This window comes from Myotis daubentonii, chromosome 17 (assembly GCF_963259705.1).
Source record: "Myotis daubentonii chromosome 17, mMyoDau2.1, whole genome shotgun sequence".
NCBI lineage: Eukaryota > Metazoa > Chordata > Mammalia > Chiroptera > Vespertilionidae > Myotis > Myotis daubentonii.
In genome coordinates this window covers 1,402,579-1,415,050 of record NC_081856.1, presented here as the reverse complement: position 1 = coordinate 1,415,050, position 12,472 = coordinate 1,402,579, and the positions used below count along the sequence as shown (strand labels likewise).

General features: G+C 46.1%; 1 protein-coding gene across 6 annotated transcripts in view; it reads left to right on the top strand.

Annotated features, from left to right (window-relative positions):
- Positions 1-131: 131 nt before the first annotated feature.
- Positions 132-12,472, top strand: part of RIPK2 (receptor interacting serine/threonine kinase 2) — a 39,404-nt gene continuing 27,063 nt past the window's right edge. For 4 of the 6 annotated variants that reach the window (XM_059672963.1, XM_059672962.1, XM_059672961.1 and 1 more), the window contains exons 1-3: positions 132-521; positions 5,945-6,098; positions 7,453-7,608. In XM_059672963.1, the coding sequence (XP_059528946.1) occupies positions 349-521; positions 5,945-6,098; positions 7,453-7,608 (483 nt within the window). In that variant the 5' untranslated portion in view covers positions 132-348. Of the gene's footprint in view, positions 522-2,362; positions 2,425-5,944; positions 6,099-7,452; positions 7,609-12,472 lie in introns of those variants that run through there. The other 2 variants (XM_059672966.1, XM_059672967.1) reach the window with 2 other exon arrangements.

The window sequence follows — 12,472 nt, the reverse complement described above, 5'->3', positions numbered from 1 at the left end:
GGGAGCGGCCTGCGAGGGGCCGGAGGGGAGGGGCCTGCGAGGGGCCGGAGGGGAGGGGCCTGCCAGGGGCCGGAGGGGAGGGGCCTGCGAGGGGCCGGAGGGGAGAGCAGGGCGGGGCGGGCGGGAGGCGCGTCATCGCTGCGGCCACTGAGCCGGCAGTCTCAGTCCGGACTGCGGTCGGTGCGGCTCCAGGAAGGTGGTGGCGGGCAGCCGCGCGGGCATGGCCGCCCTGGCGACCTAGTGCCCACCTGCAGCAGGAGGTCTGGCCGCCCGCAGGGCGGAGCGGGAGCCGAGCGGGGGCGTGGGCAGCGGGGGCGGGGGCAGCGGGAGCGGCTGCCGGCCGGAGCCATGAGCGCCGAGCCCATCTGCAGCGCGCTGCCCGCCGTGCCCTCCCAGAAGCTCGCCGACCTGCGCTTCCTCAGCCGCGGCGCGTCCGGCACCGTGTCGTCCGCGCGCCACGCCGACTGGCGCGTGCAGGTGGCCGTGAAGCACCTGCACATCCACACGCCGCTGCTCGACAGGTAGGCGCCCCGCCGTCCCGCCCCCTCCGGACCGCGGCTGCGGCTGCGCGGGCGCCTGGCTCCGCGTCCCGTGCGGCTCGCGCTCCGGGCTGCGCTCCCCTCGGCGTGGAGCCGCGAGCGTGGCCGCCCGGCAGTCCGCGCGGAGCGCCGGGTGTCCCGGGGTCGGGCGTCCGGGCTGGGCCGCGTGCGGCCGAAGCGCGGCGCCGGCTGCTGTCGCGGGAGAGCCGCCCCGAGGCAGGGCTGTGAGGCGGCCACAGCGGCCTGGACCCGACTCCCACGCGACCGGAAGCGCGGGCCGCCCGCACGTCCCGCGCGCAGGGCGGCGGGCGAGCAGGGTTTGGGGAAGCGGGACTAGTTTCTGTTTCCAGAAAGCGCTGCAGCCACGCGCAGCCGCGACCCCGCGTTGCTCAGCGGTCCGGTCCCTGCTGAGCTCACGGCCGAGCCCACGGCCCCGCGGGCGGCCGGTACCGGCTGCCCTGGTATCAGGCCCAGGTCTCGCTCACGGGAGGCCTGCGACACCGAAGGCGGTTCCCTCCCGGCTCACGCGGATCCCGGCCTCGTCAACACCGGGTGTGGCCTGGGCTTCTGCCAGCCGAGGGCGAGCGCGCGGAGGCACCCGCGGCCTGCGCGTGCGGGTGGAGGGTGGGTGTGCTGTGCAGTGGACTCGGCCGATGCGTGGGGCCCAGCGCCGAGGCCCCGTTACAGTTATTCTACCGCAGGCAGCCTCCCGCGGGGTTTTAATGAAAGTCTGTGCCACGTGAGGCCGAGGAATGAAGAGGGAGTTCCCCTTCCCTACTCACTCACTTTTCATCGTGTAAAACTCTCCACTCAGTGGGTAGGAAACTAACTGTGGTCAAAGCCGCCATGAGACTGTGCGACGCAGGCATCACGAGCTTCCCTCCCACTTGCCTCCTCGGACGGGACATCAGCGGAGGAGTTGCAGGGTCTGAGCCGGCCGGGCTGTGGAGGCGGTCGCGGGCTCTGCCTCGCTTAGAGCGGGGACAGTGCAGCGTGGACCTGCCGGGCCGGGCCTGGGTGATGTCTGCATGTGCTTTGGGATCACTGGACAGGAAACCAGTTTGCGTTTAGGGATTGGCCAGTCCTTCTCCATCACCTGATTTCTGTCCCCAACACTCTCCCAACGCCTGATGAGTAGATGGGTCCCGTTGGTTCTTCAAACACCCTGTAGACGCCGTAGTTTTTTGGCTGGTAATTTGGGTGGTATGTCTATAGAAGCTGTATTTCACAGTCTTAGGTTTAAAAATATAAAACCCTATTTTAAACTGTTTAGGCTTTTTCTGTTTTCCCACTCACTCAAAATTCCCAAAACCTGATTTTAAGAATCTCCCTCTTCTCTGATCACACACTGGAATGGAAAGAACACAGGCTTTAGAGTCCCACGAGGGCAATTCACATCTGACTCCACCCTGCCACATGCTCTTGGTGTAACCTCTAGGAAAGTATGAGTCTACTGAAGCCTCAGAGCCCTCAGAGTACAGTGGGATAATGAGCCCACCTTTCGGGGTGATCTACTATGATAGTGCCTGTGAAGCGGCTGACACACAGTAGGGCAGAGTAGAAGGAAGAATACCGCATACCCACCCTGGGAGGAGGGCAGTGCCACCGAGACTCCCCCGCATGACTGAGACTCCCGCAGGTGCTGCGTCCGTCTGTGGTTCTTTGTCAGAGTGTCCAGGAGTCTCAGGTCCATCCCATCTCCCATCTCCCTGCCTGTGTGCTGCCCAGTAACTTTTGTTGCGAGTACAGAACGGTTTTAACTTAGGGAATGTGGGTTTAATTAAAACTGGTCTCACAAACTGATTTAATTGGTTGCTTCACAGTTGGGATATAAAGTGGCTGAAGAAAAGGGTGTGCCCTCTTCCAAGTCTTCAATTTTAAACATGTAAATATATATGTATATATAATCATTTATTCAAAACATAAATGACTAAGGTTTTTGGCTTGTTCTTCTCTTTGTTTATTTTTAAAGCAGGACTCATTCTCTGGTCTGGAACGTCTGCTGCTTTTCTTATTGCAACAGCCATTCATGCAGAGCCTGGTGACAGACTCATCACCATCACTTACCTACCAGGCTTCTTGCCATGGTTCTCTTGTTAGTGCTGCTACCAACCCATTCATCCCGGGTGAACAATGATGGCATCTTCAACTAACTTTCTTTCTTTTCTTCTCTCGGAGCCAGTCACCACCACAGCAGCATGGACATCCTAGTCAGCTGATGTTTTCCTTTCCATTTCCACGGTGGCCTTTATAGTTTCAGGCTTTCATTGCTTCGCATCTTAACTAGTATTATAGCTAATGCCTGACTCAAACTCTACCTCTTTCTGCTGATCCTACATCCTGCTGCCAATGAATCCTAAAAGTTGGTTCTGCTTATGTCATTTATCTGCTTAAAAACCTGCATTCACAACTGAGAGACTAGCAAATAAAGTGTCAACGCCCGCATCCGGCTTTAAGACTCTGAGACATGGCCCTGCTGCCCTGGTCACCTCCACCCTTTTCACCACTGCTACACGGCCTGATTCACAGGAAACTGAGTCCTCGCTCTAACTTCCTTGAATACATTTGGTGCTTATCTATTAAACCTCTACTAAGTGCCAGGCACTGGTCCAGTCCTGGGGATTCACAGATGAAAAAGGAAAGGTCCCTCTCGTCTGGGAGGCCACATGAGCCTTAGATGCCCTTTCTCCAAAGGCCGAGATTCTCTCCATTCATAAAGTGTAGTTGAAATCCACCTCTCTGAAGACTGGTGACTCCCGAACCCAGTGTTTCCTGTCTTTTCTCTGGGTTCCCTCAGTCCTCTATTTATTCATTTAGTTATGTGTTTGTGTTTGTATATGTGTGGCACTAATCACATCTGCCTTATATTTTAAGTTTTAATTTTTTTAAATTCCTTATTTTAATTTTATTAATGAATAATTGCCTTATATTTTGTGTTTATTTTTCTTTTTAAATTTCTTTCCTTATTCTTAACTTTATTAATGAATAATTAATTATATCTACACTAATAAAAGACAAACATGCAAATTGACCGTACCTTTGCTACGCCTTAAGCCACACCCACCAGCCAATCAGAGCGACTATATGCAAATTAACCCAACCAACATGGCGGCCGGCAGCCATGGAGCTGGAGTGAGCAGGAGGCTTGGTTGCCCCAGTGATGGAGGAAGCCAAGCTTCCCGCCTGCCGCGGCCAGCTCTGAGCTCCACTCAAGGCAACAAAGTTTTAATTATAAAAGATAAATAAACCCCAGATACCTGCTTTCAGCGGGCGTGGCCACAGAGCTGGAGTGAGCAGGAGGCTTGGTTTGCCCCTGGCGATGGAGAAAGCGAAGCTTCTCACCCACCCTGGCTGGCTCTGAGCTCCACTCAAGGCTACAAAGTTTCAATTATAGAAGATAAATAAATCTCAGAATAAAAAAAAAAGAAGAAAAAAAGGAGAGGCTGGGAGCTTCCTTCACCATGAAGCTTGGCCAGCCTGAAAACAACCCTCAGCTCCTCACCCAGACTGGCAAGACACCCCATTGGGGAACCCCCACCCTAAAGGGGGTGTGGCCAGCCTGAAAACAGCCATCACCCCTCACCCAGGCTGGCCAGGCACCCCAGCAGGACCTCCACCCTGATCCAGGACACCCTTCAGGGCAAACCAGCCGGCCCCCACCCGTGTACCAGGCCTCTATCCTATATAATAAAAGGGTAATATGCAAACTGACCCTAACAGCAGAAAGACTGGGAATGACTGGTTACTATGACACACACTGACCACCAGGGGGCAGACGCTCAATGCAGGAGCTGTCCCCTGGTGGTCAGTGCGCTCCCACATGGGGAGCTCTGCTCAGCCACAAGCCAGGCTGATGGCTGCCAGCACAGTGGTGGTGGCGGGAGCCTCTCCCGCCTCCTCAGCAGCACTAAGGATGTCCGACTGCAGCTTAGGTCTGCTCCCTGCTGGTAAGTGGACATCCCCCGAGGACTGCCGGGCTGCCAGAGGGATGTCTGACTGCCAGCTTGGGCCCGATCCCCCAGGGAGCGGGCCTAAGCCAGCAGGTGGACATCCTCCGAGGGGTCCCAGACTGCAAGAGGGCATAGGCCAGGCTGAGGGACCCCTGCCCCTGAGTGCACAAATTTTTATGCACCGGGCATCTAGTACAAATATAATTGTATACAATCGTGTGCCACTTAATGACAGGGATACAGTATAAGAAATGCATCCTTAGACGATTCTGTTGTCGTACGAACATCAGAAAGACACTTACACAGACCTGGTGGGGCAGCGTGCTGTTCACCTGGGCTGCATGGCAGAGCCCATTGCCCCTGGGCTACAAGCTGTGCAGCATGCTACTGTATAAAGCAGCAGAGGGTTAAACCTCAGGATGGCTGCCGTGTCACTAAGCCATAGGAATTTTTCAGGTCCGTTACAATCTACAGGACCACCATCCTGTATGGTCCATGGACTGCATATATATATGACTGGTATTTAAAGTATACTGCATGATGATTTGATACACATGTATTGTGGAAACGTTACCAAATTGAGATAATTAACACATCCAAAGGCATACTCTGACCACCAGGTATTTGAAAAGGTGTTCAACATCACTTACCACCAGGAAAATGCAAATCAAAACCACAATGAGTATTTATTTTTCTTTCAAAAGCTTTCCAGGCAGCTTGAGAGCACAGACTGTGTTCTTTCTCATCTTTATATTCTCCATAATGCTGAGCACTTTTTATTCTTAATGAAGGTTCCTTATTTATTTGTTTTATGTAGGAATAAGCAAATGGACCTGGACCCTGATTTCCTCCCCCCACGTCCCCCCCCAACCCCCCCATCCAGGCACCTGTTAGAAGCACTCACCTGCTCTCAGTGTTCTCTTCCTGGGTCCCAGAGGATAATTCCTCAGGAACATTGGCCCTCATGCAGCTAGTACCTCATTATTTAAATCTACATTGAGATGTCTCAATACTCAGGATATTTGGGGAAATTTTACATGGTATGCAACTATAACTTTAATATAATTGAATCAGATCTGATTGTTTTAATACAACATAAATTTAATAGTTTAATTAGTTCACACACCAATCGTTTGACTACTATAGACTTTATAAACTTACCCAGAGTGTTCTTTCCTTTTACTAGAAAAGTATCATAATGATAGCCTAGGCGTAGCACTTTTTTCTGTCAGTGGCTTATAGAAGTTATTTTGGTCTGTAAACAAACCTATAGACTATACAGGGTAGGTGTTTTCCCTACTTTAAATGTGATGAAACTAAAGGACAGAGAGTTGCATAATTTACAAGAAGTCAAAAGCTGGTTACTGAAAAAGTTCAGGCTAACTTAATATCATGGGCATGATAATTGTGTATTTTCCATTACTTTAAAATAATTATGCTTTTTTTTTTCTTTAGTGAAAGAAATGATGTCCTAAGAGAAGCTGAAATTTTACACAAAGCTAGATTTAGTTACATTCTTCCAATTTTGGGAATTTGCAATGAGCCTGAATTTTTGGGAATAGTTACTGAATACATGCCAAATGGATCATTAAATGAACTCCTACATAGGGTAAGTGTTGTACATTCAGTCACTGTATATATCAGAGGAACTAATGTGTGACATGAGTATTTGTGTTTCTTTTGGTTTCCTGTATCGCATTATTAGGGTGGGTTTGTCTTGAAGCACCCTTCCCCACCCTCATGAACGATTGCTGAAATAAGTCAAAATACAGTGTGAGCACAAAAGTTTGACCCACTTTCATGCCAGGTGATCACTGAACTATAAGCTGATCCATTTGCAGAAAAAAAATCTCAAGGACAGTTTGGAGCTTTCAGTAGAAGCATACTGCTTCCTGTCATGGAGAAAAATATGCCCAGTGTCATGGTGCCCGAGAGTCACTGCAGAATCTTCCCCAAGTATCTAATTTTTCTGAGTGTACTCATTTTCCTGAGGTTCTGCAGTAATTTTTATGTTCGGAATTTATTTAATGAAAGTTCAAATGGATATCACTTGTAAGTACCAAGAAATATAAAACATTGCTTTAAATGTCTGTATTACATATGCTTTATAAATAAAGATGAACGTTGTCTCCTTCTTAAAAACAAAATTCAAGGCTAATTTTTCAAGTTGAAATGCAAATAAATTAATTATATGAATAAAAGTATGAGATATTAATGCTTAGTTAATAAATATAATATGGTCATACTTTCTTTTAAAATATATTTTATTGATTTTTTACAGAGAGGAAGGGAGAAGGATAGAGAGTTAGAAACATCGATGAGAGAGAAACATCGATCAGCTGCCTCCTGCACACCCCCAACTGGGGATGTGCTTGCAACCAAGGTACATGCCCTTGACCGGAATCGAACCTGGGACTCTTCAGTCCTCAGGCCGATGCTCTATCCAGTGAGCCAAACCGGCTAGGGCGGTCATACTTTTTAATGGGTATAATGATTAGTTTTATATTAATCAGAAAATTAAAACATTAATTTGAACAAATGGTTTGGTATATACTAGAAACAATTATGTGTGTGTGCTCATGTGTGCGCACAGTCTACTTGCTATAAGCCATAAAATGGGGGAGATGGGTGTGGGTATGTGTGTACCTGTGTGAGTGTTACATAGATTAAAAAGTAATTGAAACTGTGTCAACTGAAAAAAGAAGAGTCGATATCATGTAGTTACATTACCAATATAGACTAGAAGGGAATAAATATCAACACTATAAAGTTATTTTCTCTAAAAAGTAAGGGAAATAGGATACAGGGATGTTGATGTCAAATTTGTTACTATGTTAAAAAAATGAGCATATGTTTTGACCTTAGTTTATGCTGTATTGCTCATGGAATATTTAATTCCTAAGTGTGAATGTATGGGAATTTGGCCACTGATTTTGGTTTTGTGTCTTCTTGCATATATGAAGAAAACGGAATATCCGGAAGTCGCCTGGCCGCTGAGATTCCGCATCCTGCATGAAATCGCACTGGGCGTGAACTACCTACATAATATGAATCCTCCTCTACTGCATCATGACCTGAAGACGCAGAATATCTTACTGGATAATGAATTTCATGTTAAGGTCATTACTTTTTAAAAAAGTTATGTGTATCTTTGTGATTAGTAGCTTTGAAAAGACATTAGTTATTTTTTCACCTGGCCAAATGAATCTCTCTCCCTTTTCCATGGCCCTATTACAGTACAGAGATAGACCTATTACAGCACAAAATACGAAAAAAATTACATTCTTGATTGAAATTGTGGAGCACACCTTTTTTTAATTTCATTTTGAAATTGTTATAAGTTCATACAAAGTTGCCAAGATAATAGAGAGGTCCCATGTGTCCTTCACGCAGTTTCTGCCAGTGGTGGCATCACACATAATGATAGTACAATTTCAAGAGCAAGAATTTGGCATTGGTACGATGGACACATGTAGTTCTGTGTCACTTGGTCACCTGTGCGCAGTGCCCCATGCCACAGAGAACACTCATGCTGCTCCTTCCAGCCACACCCTCCCTGCTCTGCACCGTCCCCTGGGCCCTGGAAACCACCATCAGTGTTCTATCTCTCATTTCGTCATTTGGAGGATGCTTTATAAATAGAATCATACAGTGTGGGATGTATTGAGATTGGCTTTGTTTACTTAGCATAATGCCTTTGAGATCCATCCAAGTTGTTACTTGCGTCAGTAATTGTTCTTTGTTTACTACTGAATAGTAACCCACAGTATGGGAATACCCCCATGTTTATTCGCCAATTGAGAGACATAGGCCATTCCAGTCTTTAGCAATTACTAGAAAGTTCCCACGAACAATCCTGTGCAACTTTTTGAATGAACATTAGTTTTCATTCCTCTAGGATCGATGCCCAACTGCTTGGTCACATGGTAAGAGTACGTTTAGCTTGTTAAGAACTATTTTACCCAACTACTTTCTGTCCAAAGTGGTTGCACCATTTTATATTCCACCAGCAATGCATCCTAAGACCCAGCTTTCCACATCCTCACCAGCATTTGGTGTTACCACCGGTTTTTATTTTGGCTGTTCTGATAAATGTATTGTAATAGCTCTTTGTGGTCTTAATTTGCATCTTCTTAATAGCTAATGATGAACACCCTCTCATGTGCTATGTGTCATCTATGTACCTTTTCAGGGAAATGTCTATGTCTGAAGCCATTTTCTAATGGGATTTTTGAGGTTTTCTTTACTGTCAGTTTTGAGAGTTATATCTGTTTTCTTGATATGAGTCCTTCATCAGATATGTAGTTTGCAAATATTTTCTCCTGGTTCATAGCTTATTCTTTTCATTCCTTAAACAGGGTCCTTCACAAAGCAAAATCTTTCATTTGATGAAGTTCAACTTGCCATGTTTTTCTTTTAGGATCATGCTTTCGCTGTTATGACTAAGTGCTCTTCAGTAAACATAGGTATTGGAGATTTTCTTCTAGGTTATCTTCTAAAAGTTGTATCATTTTATGCTTTTGAGTTAATTTTTTTACTTTGAATTAATTTTGTATAAAGGAAAAGATGTAGGCATCTAAAGACAGTAGATGTCGTGATTTCAGTTACCTTCTTAATACTAAATGTGGCTCTTTTTTTGTATAATATAGAGGCCCGGTGCATGAAATTCATGCAGGGGGTTTGTCCCTCAGCCCAGCCTGCACCCTCTCCAATCTGGGACCCCTTGAGGGATATCCACCTGCCCTCCTCTTCCGGCCTGGTCACCCCTAACTGCCCTCCCCTGAAGGGCTGGTCCCCCCCAACTGCCCTCCTCTGCTGGCCCGGTTGCCCGCAACTGCCCTCCCCTGCTGGTCTGATTGCCCACAACTGCCTTCCCCTGCTGGCCATCTTGTGTCCACATGTGGGGTGGCCACTTGTGTGTTGAAGTGATGGTCAGTTTGCATAGTAACTCTTTATTAGATAGGATTTTGCTACTTTTCTTACAATAATATATATAATTGAAGATTATTGCAAATATCAAAAAATGTTCAAACAAGTAACTAATAGGGAAATTGGAACAATAGAAAAATTAGTACAAAAAATTTAAGAAAATGTAAGTGAAAAAAATAAACCTTTACTGACAGCACTTCCTCTTCCTCAGCCTTGCTAGAAAGAGAGACTAGTCGATGACATCAGTTAGGGAGCCCTAGGCCAGCCCCCTGCAGCCTCACTGCAGCCATCCCTGGCCCCCAGGGCAGTTATCCGGTGACAGGGGAGTCTCAGCATCCACCCTGGAATGACTGACATTTTCTTATGTGATCAACCAAAACTCCTCCCCTGCTGCTTCTGCCCCCGCGCTCCAGTTCTGCCTCCACAGGAGCCCTTTCCCTATTTGAAGATGGCTACCGCCTGCCCCCAGACTCCCAGCTACCACCCCTAGGTCTTCAACCAGTTTCCTTGTGACCTGGATTTAATCCCAGGTGCTATCTAGATGAATCTGTATTTCAATCACTCTTAAATTTTGATTCTCAGAACTGAACAAAATACTCTCCATGGGGTCTGGCCATTGTAGAATTGGAGGGAAGTGCCCTTTACCCTAGTCCTAAAGACGTTACTTAACAGCTCCTTGATAATTTATTAGCTTTGGGGGAGCAGCCATATCACCACACTCAGGTTGGGGTCAGTGTCAACAGAAAGCCCGGAGAAGTTCTTTCTTTCACGTATTATCGCTTGAGCCACATCTCCTTATCGTGTGCTCTACAGAGTACATTCTGGACATCAGAGCTTTGTCTTGTTAAGCCTGAGCGGTCACTTTACTCTTGAAGACCTTTCTGAAAGCTGTTTCTGTATTCCAAGGGTTGCAATTTCTTTCCCAGCTTTGTGTCATCCTAAAATTTAATTAGCCAGTTTTTTGTGTCGAGTCATGACTAATGTTAACGGTGCAGAGCTCGGATCAGAGCTGCACTACGCAGCGCTAAGAACTCCCTCAGGTCCCTGTCAGTCAGCACTGCTGGAGAATAATCCTTGTTTGTTTGGAGTAACCCTAAAAGCACTGATATGTCCTCATTTTTTCCATAAGAATATTATGACTGTTTTCCAGACATCTGCATGGCTGCTCCCTGGGTGCAGCCTCATTTTCAGGTGTCTGTCCTTGGACTCCCGCCAGGTCCCCTCCCCCTCGTGCCTCCATTTCAGCTTCTCCACAGTGGTTTTCACAATCTGACATACATTTTTCATTAATATCTTTACTGGCCATCTCCCTCACTTGGCATGTAAGCTCCATGAAGACATAAATTTAGTCTCTTTTGTGAACTGCCATATAGAAGTATTCAGTAAATGTCTGTTGAATGACCAAAGGAATGACTTCCAGATCTCTGCACCAGATAGGCCTGCCAGCTTACAGTCAAGGATGCTGTTATTAAAGCACTCCGGAATGTTTTGTGATATACAAATTGCTTTCACATTAACTCTTTGTCAGTAGTAACACTTTGGAAAGAGGATTGGAGTCCGCATTCTTTCCTTCAGTGAGTCAGTCCTGTGAGCGCTGTGCTTCGGGGACTGTCCATGCACGTGGCACAGCAGTAACCTTAGGTCTGAAATTGACTGCTGGTTTAAGTTGACATTTGTTTTTCATAAATTCTTGCTGGCTCTTTCATTAATTGCTCATAGAGTATCCCTTTTATAAAATTTTCTAAAATTTTTAAGCCAGGGGTTAAGGATAGTCTCCCACCAGTGTGTAGATTTGTGAAATCAATAATATTTTTCCTTTTTATTTATTTTTAAATTTTTTTTAAAATATATTTTATTGATTTTTTACAGAGAGGAAGGGAGAGAGATAGAGAGTTAGAAACATCGATGAGAGAGAAACATCGATCAGCTGCCTCCTGCACACTCCCCACTGGGGATGTGCCCGCAACCCAGGTACATGCCCTTGACCGGAATCGAACCTGGGACCTTTCAGTCCACAAGCTGACACTCTATCCACTGAGCCAAACCGGTTTCGGCTATTTTTTAATTTTTAATTAAATCTTTATTGTTCAGATTATTACAGTTGTTTCTCTTTTTTTCCCCCATACCCTCCCTCCACCCAGTTCTCACCCCACCCTCTGCCTTTATCCCCCCCACTGTCCTCATCCATAGGTGTACAATTTTTGTCTGGTGTCTTCCTGCACCCCCACACCGCTTCCCCCCCGAGAATTGTCATTCCACTCCCTTTCTATGCCCCTGATTCTATTATAATCACCAGTTTATTCTGTTCATCAGATTTTTTATTCACTTGATTTTTAGATTCACTTGTTGATAGTATGTACTTATTGTTCCTAATTTTTATCTTTACCTTTTTCTTCTTCCTCTTCTTAAAGAATACCTTTCAGCATTTCATATAATACTGGTTTGGTGGTGATGAACTCCTTTAGCTTTTTCTTATCTGTGAAGCTCTTTATCTGACCTTCAATTCTGAATGATAGCTTTGCTGGGTAAAGTAATCTTGGTTGTAGGTTCTTGGCATTTATCACTTTGAATATTTCTTGCCACTCCCTTCTGGCCTGCACAGTTTCTATTGAGAAATCAGCTGACAATCTTATGGGTACTCCCTTGTAGGTAACTAACTGTTTTTCTCTTGCTGCTTTTAAGATTCTCTCTTTGTCTTTTGCTCTTGGCATTTTAATTATGATGTGTGTTGGTGTGGTCCTCTTTGGATTCCTTTTGTTTGGGGTTCTCTGCGCTTCCTGGACTTGTAAGTCTATTTCTTTCACCAGGTAGGGGAAGTTTTCTGTCATTATTTCTTCAACTAGGTTTTCAATATCTTGCTCTCTCTCTTCTTCTGGCACCCCTATAATTCGGATATTGGTTCGCTTGAAGTTGTCCCAGAGACTCCTTACACTATCTTCATATTTTTGGATTCTTTTTGCTTTTTGCTTTTCCGGTTGGGTGTTTTTTACTTCTTCATATTTCAAATCTTTGACTTGATTCTTGCAATCCTCTAGGCTGCTGTTGGATCTCTGT